The following is a 25,180-nucleotide window of genomic DNA, read 5'->3' on the forward strand; positions in this document are numbered from 1 at the left end:
CGTGCCTGTAATCCCAGCTACTCAGGAGGCTGAGGCAGGAGAATCGCTTGGTGGAGTTTGCAGTGAGCTGAGATTGAGCCATTGCACTCCAGCCTGGGTGACAGAGCGAGACTCTGTCTCAAAAAAATAAAAATAAATAAAATGTACCTGCTGGCGGGGCGTGGTGGCTCACGCCTGTAACCTCAGCATTTTGGGAGGCCTAGGCAGGTGTATCACCTCAGGTAAAGAGTTCGAGACCAGCCTGGCCAACATGGCAAACCCCATCTCTGCTAAAACTACAAAAATTAGTTGGGTATAGTGGTGGGCACCTGTAGTCCCAGCTACTCGGGAGGCTGAGGCAGGAGAATTGCTTGAACCCGGGAGGCAGAGGTTGCAGTGAGCCGAGATAGTGCCACTGCATTGCAGCCTGGGTGACAGAGTGAGACTCCATCTCAAAATAATAATAATAATAATATTAATAAATAAAATAATAAAACAAAATGCACCTGCCATTCTTTCCATCAAGTATGGCCACAAAATGAGGGTCGTGAGGGAAGCAGTGTATCCTCACAGATCCCCAGAAATGAGAGACACAGCCATGCAGGGCCACTTGGGAAAGCACCAGAGTCCCTCGGGGCGGGGCAGAGGAAGCCAGGGGGAAATGGGGGTGAGACCTTTTGTTATGCTTTCCATGGAAAAGGCAAGGAAGGGTATGCAGATTTAGGATTGGCTAGTTAGAATAATGTTAGCAGGCTCTGGGGATTAGGGGCTGTCACTTGTTATTTGGTGCCTGGCCCAGGGTGATGAAGGCAGAGAAATACTGCCTCCTGAAAGGTGAGAGGCAGCTAGAAGAGCTGGTTCAGTGTTGGGGCCCTGGATTAGTTGGTTTGCATATGAAAGGCACACTCAGCCAGGCACTGCGGCTCAAGCCTGTAATCCCAGCACTTTGGGAGGCCGAGGTGGGCAGATCACAAGGTCAGGGACCATCTGGGCCAACATGGTGAATCCCCATCTCTATTAAAAATACAAAAATTAGTTGGGCATGGTGGTGTGCACTTGTAATCCCAGCAACTTGGGAGGCTGAGGCAGGAGAATCGCTTGAACCTGGGAGGTGGAGGTTGCAGTGAGCTGAGGCTGTGCCACTGCACTCCGGCCTGGCAACAGAGCGAGACTCCATTTCGGAAAAAAAAAAGAAAGGGACACTCTCAGAGGGGTCATTTGCTAGCTTTAACAACTGGTTGGCTCTGGCAGGGGCAGTCCCTCTTTCTGGTCTTGGAGGTCCAAGATGCCAGAATATCAGCAATACAGTGGGGCTGGGTGAGGTGGCTCACACCTGTCATCCCAGCACTGAGGGAGGCCAAGGCAGGAGGATTGCTGGAGCCCAGGAGCTCGAGACCAGCCTAGACAACATAGTAAGACCCCACCTCTCAGAAAAAAAAAAGAAAAAAAATTATCCGTGTGTGGTGGTGTGTGCCTGTGGTCTTCACTACTCGGGAGTCTGAGGTCAGCAAATCGCTTCAACCCAGGAGCGATGGTGATCGCGTCCCTACACTCCAGTCTGTGGACACTCTAGAACCTTGAGGATAATACGGCCTGATTACAGAAGCTTTACAGCAACTCTTGAAGTCAGGTATTATAAATCTTCCACCTTCATTCTTCATTTGTAAAGGCATGTTGGCTATTCCAGGTCCTTTGAGTTACTGTAAGAAAGTTACAATTGGCTTGTGAACTCCACATCTACTGGGATCAGAGGAAAGCAGGAACAGGGTGGGTGCCAATGAGGGGCAAGGGGCTGGGGCAGGGATGGATGTGGCCAGTGAGGACAGGAGGATACTTGTTGCGGGAATGTGGGGACATCCAAGCAGTGGTTCTCATCATGCCGTGCAGGGTACTCGCCCCCTCCCTGCCCCTGCTCCCCACACACGACTTCCCATGCCTCTCCCATGAGCACCTGCGCTAAGGGGCTGCATTTAGGCTCCACCCACATTGGAATCAAGCCCTCCTCCAGGCCCTCCTCCTCCTCCCAGAGCCCTGTCTGAGAGAGAGCCACAGCCCCAGGCTCAGTCCCGGGTCCTGTCACTGCTGTTGGGGGAGGGAGGATGAACAAACCCAGGAGACCTCACATCATCCCAGAGCAGAAATCCTGACACAAAAGGAATCTCCCATGGGGGTTCAGCTGGGTCCAGGGCCTGAAAGTGACATCAATGTGGACCTTGCATCTAAGGAGATCGCACGTGGCAGCACTGGGGCAGAAGACCCTGGGAAGCATGTGCCCTCCAGAGCTACCCAGCGGCTGTTGGCTGTAAGTTCTATGTGGCCCCCACCTTGGACGGCCTGGTAAGCAGGTGACCCTTCAGCCAGGTCCTCAGGCAGGGCGGACCACCCTCTCGAGGCCCTGCCCAGACAGCCAGGGGGTCCCTTGTCCTCTCTTCAGCCCATCTTTCCAGCTGGGACTAGTTCAGCCCAAAGCCCCCCTGCCTCCTCCGTTTTCCTGTGGGTTGAATGGGGAGAATGAGGTGTTGAGGGCCTGGCTCAGACGGAGGGGTTTCCTGAGCACAGGGGAACATGTTTCCTCCGGCCTGTGAAGGGAGGGAGGGAGGGCTGACCTGACTGGCCCTGGGAAGCACAGAGGAGCCTACTGGGGCCAGGGAAGAGACTAAGAGAAGGGAGGCCCGTCCCTGCCTGCTTCTGTCTCAAGAAGGCTGATGCCATTTCCTCTGACGAAATCCTGTCTTCCTGCCCCCACGGCCCCTTAGCTGGAGGGGCCACCTCACCCTGGAGAGGGTGGGCAGAGCCTCCTACGGAGGGAGCCCTGTGGGCCACCAAAGCTCCCCGCTCCAGCGACCACCCCAGGCAAAGGCCAGCAGAAACCCGTTAGAGATGGGTCCAGGACTGTGTGCGGGGTGCCCACTGTTGCTCTGAGCCTTCACTTCCTTCTGTGTCCAAGGAAGCTTCTGGATCAGCCAAGGGCTCAGGTGTGTGGAGGGAATGACCTGAGGTGCTGTATGAAGGGACGGCCTCCTGTCCTGCACTCAGAAGTTGAGGCCCAGAGATTCTGCCCTTCAGCCAGGCCCAGACGTCTGGGTAGAGGGAGCTCTGGTCCTGGAACTGCCACTGCAAGTCACGTGGCCTGGGGCAGGGCTTCTTGGAGCCCTGTCCCTGCCTGTGTAGGATGGGGAGGTCAGAGGGGAGCCTGCAGATCCAGTCTCACGTCTAGGAGGTGAAGGGGTGGCCTCCAGAAGGACCAGTCTGTGTAGGGGACCATCAGCCCCCTCACCCCTTGAGCAAGGTCGTGGTCCCTGCACCAAGGGAGCGGGCCTGGGATGGGAAGAGGCTAGCTGGGCCCTGGTGGTGCCTGGGGACTGCATGGGAGTGCCTGCCAGGGAGGGAGAGGGACAGAGGACAAGCTGGGGACTCTGGTGCTTGGGCTGGGGTCTGAGCGCCTGTGACCTCCACCAGCTCCCTCCTCCTCCTCCCTGAGGACTGAATCTGGGACACAGAAGGGCAGAGATTCAGGCCTGCCTTTCCTCTCCCCGAAAGAGCCTGTGCTGGCCCTGGGCAGAGAGAAGGATGAGAAGTGAAGCTGAGTGAGGTGGGGCTGCAGGGATCCAGGTGGGAGGGGCCCAGCCAGCCAAGGTCAGGCCCGGCCCCTCAGCAGGAGGATGGGCACTGGGGCTCTTGGGCAGGGCTGACTTGACACTGACCACAAGGGAGGCCCTTTTGCAATAAGAGGAAAAAAACCAGATGGATAAAGGAAGTGCTGGTCATCCTGGAGGTGCACGGGTTTGAGGAAGGCTCCCGGCCGCCACAGCCCTCTGCGGAGCCTGAGCCCGGCTGCCCCCACTCACCTCAACCCCCAGGTGGCCCCACCACAGGGCCCCTCTCTGCCTGGACGGCTCTGCTGGTCTCCCCATCCCCTGGAGGAGAGCAAAGCCATGGGCCGGCCCCTGCTGCTGCCCCTGCTGCTGCCCCTGCTGCCCCTGCTGCTGCCGCCAGCATTTCTGCAACCTGGTAAGTGCCCAGGACCGTCCAGATGTGGGCTCTGCCCAAACCACAGGAGGGGCCAACCCGAGACAAAGGTGGGACATCTTGGGGAGGGCCCAGGCTCCCACCACCAGGAAACAAGGGCGGGTCCCACAGGGGCGGGTGCCCCCATCCTCTCTCTCCCATGCCTGAAGAGTGGGAGACCCAGGCCAGAAGTCAGTCCAGCCACCTGTCACACGACTGCCTGTGGCTGAAGGTGCGGGAGGGTCTGGATCACCCTCTTTGTGTCTTGCGGTGGCTTCAAGGTCTCTCCCCCACTCTCTCCCTCCCACCTCTAGGTGGCTCCGCGAGATCCGGTCCAAGCGGCCCTTATGGGGTCACTCAACGAAAACACCTCTCAGCCCCTATGGGTGGCTCCGTGGAAATTCCCTTCTCCTTCTATCACCCCTGGGAGTTAGCCGCAGCTCCCAACATGAAAATATCCTGGAGACGGGGCAACTTCCACGGGGAGTTCTTCTACAGAACAAGGCCAGCTTTCATTCACGAGGATTACTCGAACCGGCTCCTTCTGAACTGGACAGAGGGTCAGGACCGCGGGCTCCTCAGGATCTGGAACCTGCGGAAGGAGGACCAGTCTGTGTATTTCTGCCGAGTCGAGCTGGACACACGGAGATCAGGGAGGCAGCGGTGGCAGTCCATCAAGGGGACCAAACTCACCATCACCCAGGGTGAGTCCAGCTGCCCCGGCACGCGCCTTGCCCACCGCAGTGAGGCTTTTATTATCACTGGTGACGTCGTCCCTGGTACCTCAGACCCCACTTCTTCTGACGATCCCTAAGTTATCTCTTTGGCCCCTAACACTTCCTCAGGCCTTTGCCACCTCTCCCCTTTTCTCCTCCCCTTGTCTCCACATCTGATCTGCTTTCCCTGACCATTCCCCTCACTGTCCCCTCCAGATCCAGCCCTGCCCCCACTCCTCAGGCCTCAGCATCTGCCAGACCCTCTAATTATCCTTCATTCTTTCTCCAAACTGGGGCTCCAGCCTGGCCTCTCCCCATGACCTCCAGGCAGATTTGATCTCTCCAGGGTGTGGCTCACCCGCTCTTTGTCATGTGTCTCTGCCTGGAGTCCCCATTAGTGCCTCAGGGTGGGCCCCATATCTTGCATCTCTCACAGTCACGAGCTCATCCAGGAACCCCCAGCAGGTGCCCAGTGACTGGCCCTGGGAGCTCTGCAGTCCCTGGGTCAACCTGGGTTCCCATCTGCCCACTTCCTTCTTCCCCTCTGCTTCCCAGAAGTGTCCTTCAGCTCCTCCCTGACCTGTCTCACCTCTTCCCTCACCTGTCATACCCCTCTTCTCCTATATCCATCCCTTACCCTCACTTTCTCCCCAGCCCCTGCAGCCCCTACTCTCCCTGACAAGCCCCTGGGTTCTTCCAGCCGTTCCCTCTCTGTCCTCCACTCTGGTCTTGCTACTCTGTCCTTACCAACACTAAGGGACATGTCTGCAGAAGCAAGAGCAGCAGCCCTCATTCACTGAGGCATCATGGCATGGCCCTGGCAAATTGCTTCATGTGCATTGCCCTAGTGAACCCTCACCAAGACTCCTCAATGGCAAGAGGAACTGCTATTCTCTTCAGTTTACAGATAGGGAAACTGAGGTTAACAGAGCCTATACAGCTTCCCAACATCACAGTAGTGGTGCAGATGGGACTTGGAAGGGATGGTGAGGGTGGGGCGTGGTGGCTGACGCCTGTAATCCCAGCACTTTGGGAAGCCAAGGTGGGTGGATCACTTGAGGTCAGGAGTTCGAGACTAGCCTGGCCAACATGGCAAAACTCCGTCTCTACTAAACATACAAAAATTAGCCAGGCATGGTGGCGCATGCCTGTAATCCTAGCTACTCGGGAGGCTGAGGCAGGAGAATCACTTGAACCTGGGAGGCGGAGGTTGAGGTGAGCTGAGATCGAGCCACTGCACACCAGCCTGGGTGACAAAGTGAGACTCTGTCTCAAACAAACAAACAAACACAATGACAGGGATGGTGAGCTGCAGAGCTTTCTCACCTAACTTCTAGCTATAGGGCCTCACCTATTGAGTTGACCATAGTGTTCGCCTTGACCTACTTTTGAACCTAGCGATGGGATGTGTTGCACTAATAGATCTTCTGTTTTATTCAGAAAGGGCATCAGGGAAATTTGAGCCTAGGTTTATCTGTCTCCAGATCAGTGGGGAGAGGGGAGTTTCTCCTAGGCCCAGGCAGGAAGTGGGTGCATTGTCTGTAGAAAATGTTTTAGGAAACTAATCTTTGGCCAGGTGGGTTTATTTTTTCTAATCACTTGCACTGGCAACCCTAAACAATGCCAGGGATAAGTTACTCTTCCCTGCAGGGACAGACACTCTCGCTGCCCGTGCCCTGGTAAACCACCACACCATCTTAACCACTGTGTTGGTTTTGGAGCAGATGGAGAGCGGCTCCATAATCCAAATGAAGCAAGACAGCCTTGAACTTTGATTTCCTACGTATTTCCTTAAATGGCCTTTTCTGAGAGATTTGGGTTTTTCTCAGGCCTTCTCTTCCTCTTTCCTTAATTCCTGCTTGCTTTTCTCACTTCTCTGCATAGGTCAGAGTTGTAGTTTTTTTCACTAATAAATTGTTTTTCTGTTTTTTTTTATTTTTGAGACGGAGTCTTGCTCTGTCGCCCAGGCTGGAGCGCAGTGGCTGGATCTCAGCTCACTGCAAGCTCCGCCTTCTGGGTTTACGCCATTCTCCTGCCTCAGCCTCCCGAGTAGCTGGGACTACAGGTGCCCGCTACCTCGCCTGGCTAGTTTTTTGTATTTTTCAGTAGAGACGGGGTTTCACCGTGTTAGCCAGGATGGTCTCGATCTCCTGACCTCGTGATCCACCCATCTCGGCCTCCCAAAGTGCTGGGATTACAGGCTTGAGCCACCGCGCCCGGCCATAAATTGTATTTTTAATTAATTCAATTAGTTGAATATTCATGCTTATTATTAAAAAAATACAGGAAAATAATAGAGAAAAAAAAAATTTTTTTTTTTTTTTGAGACAAAGTCTCACTCTGTCACCCAGGCTGGAGTGCAATGGCACGATCTTGGCTCACTCCAACCTCCACCTCCCAGGTTCAAGCGATTCTCCCGCCTCAGCCTCTGAGTAGCTAGAATTACGGGCACCCACCATCATGCCAGGCTAGTTTTTTTATTTTTGTAGAGACAAGGTTTCACTGTGTTAGCCAGGCTGCTCTCGAACTCCTGACCTCGGATGATCTGCCCGCCTTGGCTTCCCAAAGTGCTGGGATTACAGGCGTGAGTCACCTTGCCCTGCCTTTTTTTTAGACAGGGTCTCGCTCTGTCACCCAGGGAGTGTGATCATGGCTTACTGCAGTGTTGATCTCCCAGGCTCAAGTGATTCTCTTGCCTTAGCCTCCCAAATAGCTGGGACTACAGGCATGCACCACCACACCTGGCTAATTTTTGTATTTTTTTTTGTAGTCATGGGATTTTGCTATGTTGCCCAGGCTGGTCTCAAACTCCTGAGCTCAAGTGATCCACCCACCTTGGCCTTCCAAAGTGCTGGGATATAGGCATGAGCCACTGTGTCTGGCAAAAAAATCCAACTGAAGTACCATCATGCTAAGATACAACAAAATAAAGGAGTATTTGTAGCAGATATAAACTAAGTTTGCTGTTGGCTTATTAATGTTTTTTACGTAATTTAACTTTTGTAACCAAACCTAATTGTGTTCTTTGTCACTTTTCTGTTTTATTTCTAAGCGCAAAAATCCCAATTTCCACTAAAAGTTGAAAATATTGGCCAGACACAATGGCTCATGCCTGTAATCCCAGCACTTTGGGAGGCTGAGGTGGTGGATCACCTGAGGTCAGGAATTCGAAACCAGCCTGGCCAACATGGTGAAACCCCGTCTCTACTAAAAATACAAAAATTAGGCCGGGCGCGGTGGCTCAAGCCTGTAATCCCAGCACTTTGGGAGGCCGAGATGGGTGGATCACGAGGTCAGGAGATCGAGACCATCCTGGCTAACACGGTGAAACCCCGTCTCTACTAAAAAATACAAAAAACTAGCCGGGCGAGGTGGCGGGCGCCTGTAGTCCCAGCTACTCGGGAGGCTGAGGCAGGAGAATGGCGTAAATCCGGGAGGCGGAGCTTGCAGTGATCTGAGATCCGGCCACTGCACTCCAGCCCGGACGACAGAGCCAGACTCCGTCTCAAAAAAAAAAAAAAAAAAAAAAAAAATTAGTCGGGCGTGGTGGTGCATGCCTGCAGTCCCAGCTACTCAGGAGGCTGAGGCAGGAGAATTGCTTGAACCTGGGAGTCGGAGGAGGTTTCAGTGAGCCAGGATCCCACCACTGCACTCCAGCCTGAGTGACAGAGCAAGACTTTGTCTCAAAAAAAAAAAAAAAAAAAAAAGAAAATATTTATATTTAAATTCTTAATTAAAAAAAAATTGTATGTAGTGAGAATTTATTTTGGTATACGGCATAAACAACTAAATTGATCTTTATATGAATTAATCAGTTGTCCCAACCCCATTTACTGCATTTTTATCTGCTTCTCTATTGATACATTAGGCCTGGTTTTAAAATTATTTTTGTAGAAGAGCATCGGTTTCTGGTCAGTCAATTCTGTTTCACTGATCTATCTTTTCTTACGTCAGCACACAGGTTTAGTGACTGTAACTTTACTACGTTTCAATGCCTAAGACGATTTCCATCTCAAACATATTACTCCTTCTTCAAAAACTTTTTTAGGCTGGGCGCAGTAGCTTCATGCCTGTAATCCCAGCACTTTAAGAGGCTGAGGCATGAAGATTACTTGAGCCCAAGAGTTTGAGACTTAACATGGGCAACATAGTGAGACCCCATCTCTACCAAAAAAAAAAAAAATTAGCCAGTTGTGGTAGTGCAAACCTATGGTCCCAGCTACTCAGGAGGCTGAGACAGGAGCATCGCTTGAGGCCAGGAGGTTGGGCCTGCAATGAGCTGTGATTTCACAACTGCACTCCAGCCTGAGTGACAGAGCAAGACCCTGTCTTAAAAAACAAAGCAAAACAAAAAATATTTTTCTGTTGTTGCCTGTCTGTTCCTTTCCCACTGTTAGAATAAGTTTATCCAGTTTAGGGGAAAAAAACAAAAACAAAAAACACAACACTCTTTTAAGTCACAGTTGCATTAAACCTATAATGCAATTGACAGAAACCGAAATCAGGCTCATACACAATCTTCTCACCCAGGAACAAGGTCCTATTTTATATCCCTCAGTAAACCTTGGTAGTGTTCTGCCAAAGAGCATATAAATGTCTCATAAGATTGTTTAACTGTCTGTAGTGAGCCGAGATCATGCCACTGCACTCCAGCCTGGGTGACAGAGCCAGATCCTGTCTCAGGAAAAAAAAAAAAAGATTTTTTTACCCTCTATATTTCCTTTTGTTATTAATATGCAAGATTACTTTTTGAATCCTTAATAATTGTCATTGTAAAAGTAATGCATAGGCGGCCGGGTATGGTGGCTTACACCTGTAAACCCAGCACTTTGGGAGGCCGAGGCAGGCAGATCACAAGGTCAGGAGATCAAGACCATCCTGGCTAACATGGTGAAACCCTGTCTCTGCTGAAAGTACAAAAAAATTAGCTGGGCGTGGTAGTGAGCGCCTGTAGTCCCAGCTACTCAGGAGGCTGAGGCAGAAGAATCACTTGAACTGGGAGACGGAGGTTGCAGTGAACCAAAATTGCACCACTGTACTCCAGCCTGGGCAACAGAGGGAGACTCTGTCTCAAAAAAAAAAAAAAAAAAAAATGCATAAAATCTGGCCAATCTGGTTATATGCATGTTTACCATCACCCCTTCCCAGAATCTACTAAAATAGTAGCAAAGGGAATTTTTTAAGAAAGAAATCCTCAAGAACAAGAAATATATGAACTGGATGTACAAAAGCAAATTTTGAGAAGCTGGAAACAGACTAATGGAATTTGTTTAGGGCTAAACCCTAAGCCAGTGTGGGGAAACGCAGATGAATGGCAATTTATACCACAAAACTCTGTAAAGGTTCAGTAATGTTGGCCCTGAGTACCCCTGAAAGTAGGAGTGAAGATGGGTCTGAAAACTAGAGGACATTGAAAATCTACTTCAGAAGCAGGGAAACCTCCATTCCCCATTCTCCCACCCTAGCCCAAACACAAGAGGTTTGCTTTCCAGAACAGATGAACCAGAGGGCCTCTGGGGCAGCACCCCAGGGATAACTGGCAAGGCGATTGGGGTCTGGTCCTCATACCGAGTCCCCCAGCACCAGGGACTATACCTTGGCCTCAGCTGTGTCTGGGAAGCCTGAGGCTAGAGTCCCTATATGATTAAATGAAACAAACTTCTCCCATGAAACACGAGGAATAAAACAAACATGAAAAACAGAAAGAGGAACCTGGAAGAAACCAAAACAGTTCAGGGAGTATAAAATTTTAAAATACTCAGCATCTCCTTCTATTCAGAAAGTTAAGAGACCTCGTGCATGTGATAAGAGGGGGTGCTTTACAAAGGAACTTGCAAACCACAAAGAAACCACAAAGAACGCTCTTGGAAATTTAAGATACAATAGCAAAAACAAAAAATTCCATTAAAGGGCTGGGTGCAGTGGCTCACACCTGTAATCCCAGCACTTAGGGAGTCCAAGACAGGAGGATTACTTGAGGCCAGGAGTTCAAGACCAGCCTGGAAAACATAGCAAGAATCTGGCAACATAGCAAGACTCTGTCTCTATAAAAAAAATAAAATTTAAAAATTAGCTGGGTGCGGCCTGTCGTGGTAGCTCGCACCTGTAATCCCAGCACTTTGGGAGGCCGAGGCGGGCGGATCACTTGAAGTCAGAAGTTGAGACCAGCCTGGCCAACATGGCGAAACCCTCCCTGTCTCTACTAAAAATACAAAAAAAATTAGCTGGGTGTGGTCGTGTGTACCTGTAATCCCAGCTACTCGGGAGGCTGAGGCATAAGAATCATTTGAACCCGGGAGGCGACGGTTGCAGTGAGCTGAGATCACACCACTGCACTGCCTGAGTGACAGAGTGAGACTCCATCTCAAAAAAAAAAAAAAAAAACCTAGCTGGGTATGGCGGCACATGCCTGTAGTTCCAGCTACTCAGGAGGTTGAGGCAGGAGGATCACTTCGGGCTGTGAGGTCAAGGCTGCAGTAGCTGTGGTCCCACTACTACACTCCAGCCTGGGTGACAGAGTGAGATCCTGACTCAAAAAACAAAAAACAAAAAACAAAACAAGAGCCACCACTACCACCAAAACAACCAAAATGCACCCAAGGATGAAATTTACTTTTGAGTGTGGGAATAAATATATAAATGGATCAATTCTTTTTATGTGTCAGGTGATGGTGAAAAGAGAAAAGAAGAGAACTGAAGTGGAGTGAGTGGGACAGAGATTGCTAAGGGTGGCCCTGTATTCACACTGAACAGGGAAGGCTGCTGTGTGATGAAGCAGAGCCTGGTGTAGGGTAACTGAGGAGACCTTAGAGTGAGGCACAGTTTGGGAAACCAATCAGGGACGGTGGGGGGAAGTACCCTGGGACCAGCAGCAGGCCTGAAGAGCAAGGGGAGGGAGCCCAGAGAAGACTGGATTGTGTAGAGAGGAGCTGTGGCCTCTGGAGTCAGAAGTTACAGGGCACGAGAGCCCACAGATGCAATCCACCAAGGCCAGCTCCAAAAGCACAACGCAGGGATGGAAGAACTGGGGAGCGGACCTGGAGAAGCCCTAGGAAGATCCAGCCTAGACACAGATTGATTGGTAGAACATAATAGAGAGGTTGGGAGAAGAATGTTCCAGTCACACAGGACAAGTGTGGCTGAAGCCAAAAGGAAGAGGCAGAGGTTGCAGGAGGCGGGGAAGATCCTGTGTGGCTTTGAAAGCCAAGGAAACAACTCACTTTCGCTCTGAGTGCCATGGGAGCGAAGGAGCGTTTCCTGCAGGAGTGCTGAGATCCGACTCACGCTTTTTTTTTTTTTTTTAAATTATTATTTTTTTAGATGGAGTCTTGCTCTGTCGCCCAGGCTGGAGTGCAGTGGCACGGTCTTGGGTCACTGAACTTCTACCTCCCGGGTTCAAGGGATTCTCCTGCCTCAGCCTCCCGAGTAGCTGGGATTACAGGTGCTCGCCACCACACCCAGCTAATTTTTCTATTTTTAGTAGAGACAGGGTTTCACCATGTTGGCCAGGCTGGTCTCGAACTGTTGACTTCAAGCAATCCGCCTGCCTCGGCTTCCCAAAGTGCTGGGATTACAGGCGTGAGCCTCCATGCCCAGCCCCAACTCATAGCTTAAAAGCATCCCTCTGGCTGTGGTATGGAGGAAAAAATTACAGGTGAGCGAAGTCAGAAGCAGGGAGACCAGGGAGAGATGATGCAGCTTGGCTTAGCGAGATGGCAGTGCATGAGGTGAGAGGTGGCTGATACTGGTTGGTTATATTTTGAAGACAGGGCAGACAGGATTTGCAGATGGATTGGATGTAGGGTATGAGAGGGAGGGAAGCAAGGATGACTCTAAGGTCCTTGGACTGAGCATCCTGAAGGACAGAATTGCCATTTACTGAGGTAGAGAAATGGGGAAGAATGGGTTTGGGAGGAAATCAAGAACTCTGTTTTGGACACCTTACTTTGAGTCGTTACTAGACATACAAATGGAGGCGTGAACAGGTAGTAAGATCTCTGAGTCTAGAGTGCAGGGGGAAAGTTGGCTGGATACATCAACTTGGAACCCAGCCTGGGCAACATAATGGAACCCCGTCTCCACCAAAAAAAAAAAAAAAAAAAAAAAAGACGGAGTCTCACTCTGTCACCCAGGCTGCAGTGCAGTGGCATGATCTTGGCTCACTGCAACTCCTGCCTCCAGGTTCAAGTGATTCTTCTGCTTCAGCCTCCTGAGTAGCTAGGACTGCAGGAGGGCACCACCACACCCGGCTAACTGTTTTGCATTTTTAGTAGAGATAGGGTTTTACCATATTGCTCAGGCTATCCACAGAAAAAAATTTTTTTTTAATTATCTGGGCATGGTGGTGTGCACCTGTAGTCCCAGCTACTCAGGAGGCTGAGATGGGAAGATTGCTTGAGCCCAGGAGTTGGAGGCTGCAGTGAGCCATGGTTGCACTATTGCACTCCAGCCTGGGCGACAGAGGAAGACCAATCAGGATACCACTGATATTTAATGTCACGTGGTGAATGAGATAATCTGGGGAGTGTGGCTAGAGAGGAAGTTTCAGGACTGGGCCCTGACATTAGGTTTGGGCAGATGAAAAGAAATCAACAGAGATGACTCAGAAGGAGCTAAGAGTGAGGCAGGAGAACCAAGGGAGATGGTGTCCCAGAAACCAAATTAATAACTCACTTCATAAAAGGGGGAGTGAGGAGTATCAAATGCTGAAAAGCTGAGTCAGATAAAGAAAATGGGGGTGTAAGATCTAAATTCTCCATGTCAGTAGTAAGAAGTGAGTAGATACCACTTAAAGCAAGCAAATCAAGCAACGGCAATATTCGCATGCTGTTTAGAAATAGGAGGTTAACACCAAAATAAATAGCTAAAGTTGCTGAAAATAGTTGCCTCTGGGGAGTTGGAAGGGAGTAGGAGGCAGGTGCAGGAGGCTGCTGTTTTTTTCTAAGTTGTGTGAAATTTGTTGGGTCTGAATTATGTGCCGATACAACTTGGAAAAAAAAAGTGTTAAATTTAAAAACTAATAAAAGTACTGGTAATACTTACACATAATTTTAAAAATACAGAAGGAAGTTAAATAAAAGGTAACATTCACCTTATCTCCCCAGTCCCTACCACTTTGTGTGGAAGTATTCTCTCTTACAGATACCGACATAAAACATAAATAGAATCAAACCACATACAATGCTGCTCTAGAACTTGCCATTTTTACTTAAAGTAACTTGAATCTCTTTCATTCTAGTATATATACATCTATGTCTTTTTTTTTTTTTTTTTTTTTTGAGATGGAGTTTTGCTCTCGTTGCCCAGGCTGGAGTGCAATGACATGATCTCGGCTCACTGTAACCTCTGCCTCCGGGGTTCAAGCGATTCTTCCGCCTCAACCTCCCAAGCAGCTGGGATTATAGCTGTGTGCCACCACACCTGGCCTATGCCTTTTTAATTTTTTTTTCTTTTTCTTTTCTTTTTTTTTTTTGAGACCGAGTTTCACTCTTGTCACCCAAGCTGGATGAGGTGGCACGATCTCAGCTCACTGCAATCTCTGCCTCCCAGGTTCAAGTGATTCTCCTGCTTCAGCCTCCCCAGTAGCCAGGATTACAGGCACATGCCACCATGCCCACCTAATTTTTGTATTTTTAGTGGAGATGGGGTTTCACCAAGTTGGCCAGGCTGGTCTAACTCCTGACCTCAGATGATCCACATGCCTTGGCCTCCCAAAGTGCTGGGATTACAGGCATGAGCCACTGCGCCTGGCCATTTGAAAAAATTTTTTCGCTGCTCCTTGCAGAGCAGGGCTAACTCCTAGTCATTGTGCTCTGAATCAGCAATGCCTTTTTAAATGGCCGCATGCATCCCATGGTAGTGATGTATCATAATTTATTTAATCACTGTTCTATTTGAAGACAGTTAAACTGTTGCCACATCACAAACTATAATGTAAAGAACACCCTTCAACACATGCCTTTGAATACTTGGGCAAGCATTTGCATAGGAGAAATTCCCAGCACTGAGACAACTGCAACAAAGGGCACACTAGGTCTTTTACCTTTTGATAGATCTTCCCAAATTGCATTCCCAAAGGTTCTGCCCATTTATACTCCCATTGTGCATGACAGTTTCTCTCTCCCTAAACACTGGCCAATAACGGGCATTTTCCTCTACTCAAATCAGTTTTTTAAATGGTCTCTTGTATTAGTCTGCATTTTTAAAAATTTTGTTTTTTGCTGGGCGTGGTGGTTCACGCCTGTAATCTCAGCACTTTGGGAGGCTGAGGCGGGCAGATCACTTGAGGTCAGGAGTTCGAGACCAGCCTGGCCAACATGGTGAACCCTTGTCTCTACTAAAAATACAAAAATTAGCCGGGTATGGTGGCATGCACCTGCAATCCCAACTACTTGGGAGGCTGAGACACAAGAATCCCTTGAAGCCGGGAATTGGAGGTTGCAGTGAGCCAAGGTTGCACCACTGCACTTTTTTTTGTTGTTGACAGAGTGACACTATGTCAAAAAGAAAAAAAAAACCGGAAAAAAAAATTTTGTTTTTGGGACAAGGTCTCACTCTGTTGCATTGGCAACAGAGTGCAGTGGCACACTCATAGATCACTGTAGACTCAACCTCCTAGGCTCAAGCGATCCTCCCTCCTCAGGCTCCTGAGTATCTGGGACTATAGGCATGGGCCATCACACCCAGCTAATTTTTGTATTTATCATAGAGACCGGGGGAGCAGGGGGTCTCACTATGCTGCCCAGGCTGGTCTCAAACTCCTAGGCTGAAGTGATCTGCCCACCTCAGCCTCCCGAAGTGCTGAGATTATAGGCATGAGCCACATTGCCCAGCTTTGAAAAAACAAAACAAAACAAAAAACTTTTGAATGAATATTAGCATTAGGATTATGGTATCTTTTTATGAAATGGATTCAAATTGCATAGTTTTCCATCTTTATGTTCTGGAAACTTCTATGTGGGAATTCTATGTTCCTTAAATTTTTACAAGAACTTATTTATAAAACTTCCTGAGCATGGAGACCTTATGAAAGGTAGTTCTTTCATAGCCTTCTCATTTCTTCTTTGTCTACTGAGCATTAACCCATTTATGCCAGAGGCTGCAGATTTTTTGTGTGAAAGATCAGACCTTGGCAATGACCTTGAGCAGGAGCATATAAATAACTCACACAAGCTTAGCGTTCCAATAATGGAACACTAGGCATAAATAAGGTATACTACTTTTTTTGTTTGTTTGAGACAGAATCTCGCTCTGTCACCCAGGCTGGGGTACAGTAGCGTGATCTTGGCTCACCGCAACCTCCGCTTCCCAGGTTCAAGTGATTCTCCTGCCTCAGCCTCCCAAGTAGCTGGGATTACAGGCGCCCACCACCACACCCAGCTAAGTTTTGTATTTTTAGTAGAGATGGGGTTTCACCACGTTGGCCAGGGCTGGTCTCAAACTCCTGACCTCAGGTGATCCGCCCACCTCAGCTTCTCAAAAGTGCTGGGATTACAGGCATGAGTCACTGTGCCTGGCCCCAAGGTATACTAGTTCTTAAATCAATTTTTAAAAATATCACCCAGGCCTGGCTCAGAGGCTCATGCTTGTAGTCCCAGCTAATCAGGAGGTTGAGGCAGGAGGATCACTTGAGCCCAGGAGGTGGAGGCTACAGTGAGGTAGGATTGTGCACTCCAGCCTGGGCAACAGAGCAAGACCCTGTCTCAAGAAAACCCAAAAGACACCCATTTCACAGATATTTTAACATTTAACAATCTATAATTGAGCATATACTCACTCATGATTGCAACTGGCTTTTGTTGTCATTAGGTTTGCTAGTCTTGTCTACCTTCTTGTTGTTGCTCCTTTAAATAACCAGTTTCTGCATTTATTTTGCTTGTGGCTATCTGTTCCCTAATAAATGTATTCCTATGTAACTTTTCATTACTTTCTTCCTCTGAGTTTCCTTACAGCTGTCTCCTCTCTGGGGTTTCTTCTTTGGAAACTGAATATTTTATTTGTTTTAAAAATTTATTCCCATTTTAAGTAATAAAAGCATTTCATACTGAGTTTAGCTTAGAGTGTTGCTTTAGTCATACACCAGGGTTCTTTTTAAAAATATGTATTACTCTAGTTTTTATTTTCTAAATAGTATGTTATTATATATGTCTCCTTTAAGTAATTAAAACATTTTTAAATTCCCAATAGAGACATAGCATTTACACTTTTAGTAATTTCTCTTAAGAGTGGACGAAGATTTTAGTTCATCCTAACCTGAAGACATTAAGGAACCTGATTTTTTGTCCTGTGGCTGAGTAGTATGTCAATTTTTTAAGGGTGCATGAAACATCTATAAAGAAGGTGTCACTTGTTTGTAGGATGTGAAGGTCAATATATATTAATGTGACCTTAAAAACATATTTTCAATATACAGTAGGTTTTTTTACAGATGTGTTCTCACTTATTAAGACAATTCTGGATTGGCACGGTGGCTCACGCCTGTAATCCCAGCACTTTAGGAAGCTGAGGCAGGCAGATCACCTGAAGTCAGGAGTTGGAGACCAGCCTGGCCAACATGGTGAAACCCTGTTTCTACTAAAAAAAGAAAAAAAATACAAAAATTAGCTGGGTGTGATGGCATGTGCCTGTGATCCTAGCTACTTGGGAGGCTGAGGCAGGAGAATCACTTGAACCTGAGAGGTGGAGGTTGCAGTGAGCCGAGGCTGCACCACCGCACTCCAGCCTGGGTGACAGAGCGAGCCTCCGTCTCAAAAAAAAAAAAAAAAAGATAATCCTGTAAAAAGACACATTGTATGATTCAGCTAATACGAGGTATTTACAGTAGTCAAATTCATAGAGACAGAAAGTAGAGGGGTAGAAGGGTGGTTGCCAGGGACTTCGGGACACAGGAATGAGGAGTTGATGTTTAACACATAAAATATTTCCATTGAGGAAGATGCAAAGGTTCTGGAGTTGGATGGTGTGATGGTTGCACAGCACTGTGAATGTGCTTGATGCCACTGAATGGTGCATGTAGAAATGGTTAAAATGACATATTTTATGTTACCTGCATTTGCAACAATAGACTCTTTTTGATCCTGTGATTTAGTTATCCCTATTTGTGAGTGAGGAGATGAGGTTCTGAGGTCACCCTACTGATAACTGACGTAGAATCAGGTTTTAACTGAGTTGCCTGTTAAGTTGAATTTGAGGAGGAAGAAATAAAATGAAAGGAAGGAAGAAATAAAAGGAAGGAAGGAAGGAAGGAAGGAAGGAAAGAGGGAGGCAGGGAGGGAAGGAGGGAGGAAGGGAGGAAGGAAGGAAGGGAAGGAAAGGGAAAGGAAAAGGAAGGGGAAAATAAAAGGAACTGAGTCGTCTGCATTGAAAGCTGTTAGCATGTCACCCTGTTCCCCGCTCCCTGTGTGGGCTTCAGAGAGGAGCTCCCTCACCACTAATGTCCCCCAACCTAGAAAGCAGCACACCATGCCTTTTACCCAGACACCCTGCACCCCCAGGGGAGGGTCTGTTCATTCCTCATCTCTCCCCAGCTGTCACGACCACCACCCAGAGGCCCAGCAGCATGACCACCACCCGGAGGCCCAGTAGCGCAACCACCACAGCCGGCCTCAGGGTCACACAGGGCAAACGACACTCAGACTCTTGGCACCTAAGTCTGAAAACTGCCGTGGGGGTGACAGTGGCTGTCGCTGTGCTCGGAATCATGATTTTGGGACTGATCTGCCTTCTCAGGTGGAGAAGAAGGAAAGGTAAGTGCCCAGGACCCATCCTCTCCCCAAGCCTCCCATCTGGGGGTTTCTCAGAGCCTACCTGCAGCTATGGGGCTTCTGAAATATGCAGACCCTGCCTGCTCCCCTCAAGCCCGCCTCCCTCAAGCCCACCGAGGCCGACTTCATGGCCTGTGCTGGGTTGTCTGCATTTGTGAGGCTCCTGCAGTGGGGCGGGGCAGGGTCACATATGAGAGCCCACAGCCCTTTTCACACAGCCGATCCCCACCCAGTTCTCTCTCAGTCATCACGCATCTACCTCCCCTGAAGGTTCCTGGGGAGGGGAGGGTCTCCCCTGGCAAAAGGACAGAGAGAGCAGAAGGGAACGGAAGTAGGCTGAGCTCAGCAGGCACTGGCCGACTGCCCACCTGCCACGGCCTGGCTTGAAACTGGAGAAGCAAAGTAGATAAAGCATAAACCATAGACTGCTCTCAGTGAACTAGGGGTGTGGGGTTGTCAGTTGCCTTAAGGACTAATTGCTTCATTGAGAAAGAACTACGGCAGCACTTAATAAGGGTAGGAGGAAGGAGAGGTAATCAGAGAGACAGGACTTCCCAGAGGAGGTGATATATGCAAAAGTCTCAAAGAAGAAAAAGAATTAGCCTGGCAAGTGGTGAGGGTGGTGTAGAGGTCACTCACTTTCCGTGCGGGTGGAGGAAACCATTCCAGGAGCTGTAGGAATCTCAGTGCTGGTGGAGGAGGCAGGAGAGGAGGGGATCTTGGAAATCACACCCAAGAGCCTCCAATCCCAGAGGCAGTGTGAAGCAGTAAAGGGTGACCTCAGCTCCCGTGAGAGACCTCCGTCTGTGAAGGAGTGGCCAGAGGTGGGCCAGGCTGGGTCAGTGCAGTACAGGGGTGAGGTGGAGAGAGGGAAAGGGCCAGATCCTGGAAAAGATTAAGTAATAAAACCAAAGAGGTGAGGTGCAGTGCGGTGGCTCACGCCTGTAATCCCAGCATTTTGGGAGGCTGAGGCAAGAGGATTTCTTGAGCCCAGGAGTTTGATACCAACCTGGGCAACACAGGGAGACCCTGTCTCTACAAAAAAAAAAAAAAAAAGAAAATTAGCTGGGCATGGTAGCCTGTGCTTGTAGTACCAGCTACTGGGAGACTGAGATGTGAAGACTGCTTGAGCCCAGGAGTTTAAGGTTACAATGAGCTATGATTTCACCACTGCACTCCAGCCTGGGAGACAGAGCAAACTATCTCCAAATAAATATAAAAATAATAAAAAAAAATTTTTTTTATAAAGACATTTGGTTGGCTGGTCAGGGTGGCTCATGCCTGTAATATCAACACTTAGGGAGGCCGAGGCAGGATAATCTCTTGAGCCAAGGAGTTCAAGATCAGCCTGGGCAACTTGGCAAAACCCCATATCTACAGAAAATACAAAAATTAGCTGGCTGTGGTGGTGTGCGCCTGTGGTCCCAGCTACTCCAGAGGCTGAAGTGAGAAGACTGCTTGAGCCTGGGAGGTCGAGGCTGCAGTGAGCTGTGATTGTGCCACTGTACTCCAGCCTGGGTGACAGAGCAAAACCTTATCTCAATAAATAAATAAATAAGTTGATTGTTAGATTGGTATAGGGGCAAGGGAGCAGGAATAAGCCCCTGTTTCCATTTGAGTGGATGAGGCTGTAATGAAATCACCAAGTACAATGATGAAGAGAGGAGGAGATCACGCTTGGAGGGGAACAATGCCTCGTTTAATTTGGGATCCGTTACACTGGGGATCCACGTGTGGCATCTCAGCAGAGTTGTCCATTGGAAACTCAGAGTACACATTTACAGTTCAAAAGAGAGGACAAGGCCTGAGGCATTAATGAGTTCCACCCCAACATTCTCCAAACCTGATCTGAACTTACCATCAAGAACGTTTGCAATGGGCTGGGCGTGATGGCTCCCGCTCATGCCTGTAAGCCCAGCACTTTGGGAGGCCAAGCTGGGTGGATCACTTGAGCCCAGGAGCATGAGACCAACCTGGCCAATGTGGTGAAACCCTGTCTCTACTAAAAATACAAAACTTAGCCAGGTGTGGTGGTATGCACCTGTAGTTCCAACTACTGGAGAGGCTGAGGTGGGAGAATTGCTTGAGCTCAGGAGGCAGAAGTTGCAATGAACTGAGATCATACCACTGCACTCCAGTCTGGGTAATAGAGTGCAAGGAGATTTGCTCTATCAGCTATGAAAGCACAGAGGGGAGGAGCACGGGGTCGGGGCTGCCTGCAGTCAGATTCTGGCCTCACACCCTCGCCAGGGAAACAGGCTTGCTGGTACAAAGGCTGTGCACCTCAATTTCCTCATGGCAAAGGGAGTGAAGATGGTACCTACGTGGGGTTGTCCTGATGATTAAATGTACTGTGTTTAGAATAGATCTAGCAGAGGGTGTGCCACAGGAGCATAAGCACTTAGAATGACTCAACAGTGGGCATTAAACCAGGGAACACTGGCTCTCATGGGAGTACCATCGTATGAATACATTTAAAACAAAAGACAAAATGGTACGATATTGGCATATTCATACACGGATAAAGTAATGGAAGAAAAGAGGAAAATGTAAGTATAACAGAATGAAAACAGACCCAAATATATGTGGGAATTTAGTTGGTTAAAAGGTTTCTAATCAATGGAGAAAGATGAGTAATTCAATGAATGGTGCTGGAACTATTCAGTAGCCATCTGAGAAAAAACAACATTATCTCCTTAACTCATAATTTGTACCAAAATAAATTCCACAGGGATCAAAGATTTAAATGAGGAAAAAAAAAAAAAAAAAAAAAAAACCCTAGTACCAGAAGAAAATGTGAGATTATTTCATAATCAAGGAGTAGAGACAGTCTTCCTCAGTATGACCAAGCCCCAAAGCCATGGATTAAAATATATATTTTTTTTTTTTTTTTTTTTTTTTTGAGACGGAGTCTTGCTCTGTAGCCCGGGCTGGAGTGCAGTGGCCGGATCTCAGCTCACTGCAAGCTCCGCCTCCCGGGTTTGCGCCATTCTCCTGCCTCAGCCTCCGGAGTAGCTGGGACTACAGGCGCCCGCCACCTCGCCCGGCTAGTTTTTTGTATTTTTAGTAGAGACGGGGTTTCACGGTGTTAGCCAGGATGGTCTCGATCTCCTGACCTCGTGATCCGCCCGTCTCGGCCTCCCAAAGTGCTGGGATTACAGGCTTGAGCCACCGCGCCCGGCCAGGATTAAAATATTAAAATCTGGCCAGGCACGGTGGCTCATGCCTGTAATCCCACCACTTTGGGAGGCTGAGGCAGGTGAATCACTTGAGGTCACGAGTTCAAGACCAGCTTGGTCAACAGGGTGAAACCCTTTCTCTACTAAAAATACAAAAATTAGCTGGACATGGTGGTGCACCCCTGTAATCCCAGCTACTCGGGAGGCTGAGGCATGAGAATTGCTTGAATCCAGGAAGTCGAGGCTGCAGTGAGCTGAGATCACACACAGATGCACTCCAGCTTGGGCGACAGAGGAAGACTCTGTCTCAAAAAAAAAACAGAAAAAAAAATTAAAATCAACCACTTAATTTTTTTTTTAAATTCTGCAGAACAAAAACCACAGCACTTTTCTCCTGAGAATGAGTAAGAGGGTCAGGGAATTGAAGAGAAAGTTTGACATAATCACTGAGGAAACAGGAAGTGGAGTTTGAGGATTCAGCTCAGATGAGAAACTGTAAATCTATAATAGCAGCGTTGTGCATGGCGCATTTTCCCCCAGCAGTAGTCAACCATTCAGATTTTGAGACCTTAGTGATTTTTGTTGGTCAGGAATTGTCAGTTGCTACCACCAGGGACCAGAAGTAACAGTGGCTTAAACAAGACAGAGCTGGGTTATTTTTTCCTCTTGTAAACAGATCTGGAAGCAGACAGCACATCACTGTTCTTAGACACTCAGGTTCCTACCTTTCTGATTTACCAGCCCTGATGCTGGCTTCTGTCCCGAAGGTTGCCTCATAGCCCAAGATGGCTGCAAGGATTCCAGCCACTATTTCTGGGTTTCTGGCAAAAAATAGGAGAAAGGAAGAAAGGGAAAAAAAAACCCCACTATGCCTCAACTATCTGTTCCCTTTTAAAGAGTCTTCCTGAAAGACCTAACAACTTCATGTGTGAGAGCCCCCAGCCCTCTCCACACAGCCGACTCCCCCCACCCCAGTTTATATCTTATTGGCTAGAATTTGGTCATATATCCCACAGCTATCTGTAGGGGGAATCCTCCCACTCCACATAAAATCAATTTTCTGTAACTAAGAATAATTGAATAGATATTGGGTAATCAAATAGCATTTCCGCCATAAGACACCCCCAGGATTAGAGATTTGCCAGCTAAGTGTGGCAGACAGACAGGAGATCACAGGTCAAGGAGCTAGTGAGAAGGCAGGAATGGAGAGCAGAGGGGTCAGCAGGGAGTCTGAATAATCTGTAGAAAAGTAGATTATCAAGGGATAAGAGTTCAATGAAGTCTAAGAACAGGTACAGTGGGATAATGACAAAAGGCAGCTGGAACGTTTCCAGGCTTATTCTGTGAGATCACCATTACCATGATACCAAAACCAGACAAAGATACTACAAGAAGAAAAAAAAACAACTACAGACTGATAACCCTGATGAATATTGATGTAAAAATCTTCAACAAAATAATAACAAACCATATTCAACAGCATGGCAAAAGAATTATACACCATGAGCCGGGCACAAGAATCACTTGAACCTAGGAGGTGGAGGTTGCAGTGAGCTGAGATTGTGCTATTGACACTCCAGCCTGGGTGACAGAGTGAGACTCCATCTCAAAAAAAAGAAGGAGGAGCTGAATCGGAAAAAAAAAAAAGAGAGATCAATATACCAATGGAATAGAATACAGAGTCTAGAAATAAACCCTTGCACATATGGTCAAAAGACTTGACAAGGGTACCAAGAGCACTTAATGGGCAAAGGACAATCTCTTCAACAAATGGCATTGGAAAACTGAATATCCACACCAAAGAATGAAGTTGGATCCTTATCTTATACCATACACAAAATTTAACTCCAAATGGATTAAAGACCTAAAAGTAAGACCCCAAACCATAGGGAAAAAGCCTCATGACTTTGAGTTTGGCAATAATTTCTTGCCTGTGATACCAAAAGCACAAGCCACAAAACAAAAAATAGACAAATAGGACCACATTAAACTTAAACATGTTTTTTCATTAAAGGACATAATCAACAGAATCCAAAGGCAACCTACAGAATAGGGAAAATATTTGCAAATTATATATCTAATAAGGAGTGAATATCCAAAATATATAAAAACTCCTACAATTCAACAACAACAAAAAATCAACCCAATTTAAAAGTGGGCAGTGGATTTTAACAGACATTTCTCCAGAGATGATATATGCTATGGTCTGAATGTGTCTCCTCAAATCATGTATTGGAAACTTAGTCCCCAGTGTGACAACTGGGAGGTAGTGTGTTTTGGAAGGTGCTTAGATCATGATGGCTCTGCCAGATGAACAGATTAATGCCATTATAAAAAGGGATTTCAGGAGTGGGTTCACTGTCTTGTGATCTTCTGCCATGTGAGGGCACAGTAATCCTCCCCTCTGGAAGACACAGAAAAAAGCAAGTTGCTGGCACCTTGATCTTGGACTTCCCAGCCTCCAGAATTGTGAGAAATAATTTTTGTTTTGCTTTGTTTTACTTTTCAGCAAACTCTTGTCCAACAACAGAAAAAAATTTGTTCTTTATAAATTATACAGGCTCAGATATTCTTATATATATTAGCAGCACAGGCCAGGCGCGGTGGCTCAAGCCTGTAATCCCAGCACTTTGGGAGGCTGAGACGGGTGGATCACGAGGTCAGGAGATCGAGACCATCCTGGCTAACACGGTGAAACCCCGTCTCTACTAAAAAATACAAAAAAAAAAAAACAAAAAACAAAAAACTAGCCAGGCGTGGTGGCGGCGCCTGTAGTCCCAGCTACTCGGGAGGCTTAGGCAGAAGAATGGCGTGAACCCGGGAGGCAGAGCTTGCAGTGAGCTGAGATCTGGCCACTGCACTCCAGCCTGGGCGGCAGAGCGAGACTCCGTCTTAAAAATAAATAAATAGCACTTTGGGAGGCCGAGACGGGCAGATCACAAGGTCAGGAGATCGAGACCATCCTGGTTAACATGGTGAAACCCCGTCTCTACTAAAAATACAAAAAACTAGCCGGGCGAGGTGGCGGGCGCCTGTAGTCCCAGCTACTCGGGAGGCTGAGGCAGGAGAATGGCGTGAACCCGGGAGGCGGAGCTTGCAGTGAACTGAGATCCAGCCACTGCACTCCAGCCTGGGCGACAGAGCGAGACTCCGTCTCAAAAAAAAAAAAAATAAAAATAAATAAATAAATAAATAAAAATATGTTAGCAGCACAAAATAGACTAAGACAGCACACAAATCGCCAACAAGCAGATGAAAATGGCCAACTAATCATCAGAGAAATGCAAATCAAAACCACAGAGAGCTATCTCCTTATACCCAGAAGGATAGCTACTATTAAAAATAAATAAGTGTGTAAATGACAAGCGTTGGGAAGAATGTAAAGAAATTGGGGTCCTTCTGCACTGTTGATGGGGGTATAAAATAGTGCAAATGATATAGAAAAAAGCATGGCCTTTCCTCAAAAATTTAAAAATAAAGGCCAGGAGTGGTGGCTCACTCCTCAAATTCCAGCACCTTAGGAGGCTGAGGCAGG

At 47.9% G+C, this 25,180-nt stretch overlaps 1 protein-coding gene across 16 annotated transcripts in view; it reads left to right on the forward strand.

Annotated features, from left to right (window-relative positions):
• Positions 1-1,505: 1,505 nt before the first annotated feature.
• PILRA (paired immunoglobin like type 2 receptor alpha) overlaps positions 1,506-25,180 on the forward strand; it is a 46,267-nt gene continuing 22,592 nt past the window's right edge. For 3 of the 16 annotated variants that reach the window (XM_077996381.1, XM_077996377.1, XM_077996386.1), the window contains exons 1-3: positions 2,724-3,990; positions 4,302-4,695; positions 18,261-18,448. In XM_077996381.1, coding sequence (XP_077852507.1) covers positions 3,915-3,990; positions 4,302-4,695; positions 18,261-18,448 — 658 coding nt within the window. In that variant the 5' untranslated portion in view covers positions 2,724-3,914. Of the gene's footprint in view, positions 3,991-4,301; positions 4,696-18,229; positions 18,479-20,149; positions 20,298-25,180 lie in introns of those variants that run through there. The other 13 variants (XM_028845585.2, XM_028845586.2, XM_077996382.1 and 10 more) reach the window with 9 other exon arrangements.

The sequence above is a fragment of the Macaca mulatta genome, chromosome 3 (assembly GCF_049350105.2).
Source record: "Macaca mulatta isolate MMU2019108-1 chromosome 3, T2T-MMU8v2.0, whole genome shotgun sequence".
In the NCBI taxonomy this organism is placed as follows: Eukaryota; Metazoa; Chordata; class Mammalia; order Primates; family Cercopithecidae; genus Macaca; species Macaca mulatta.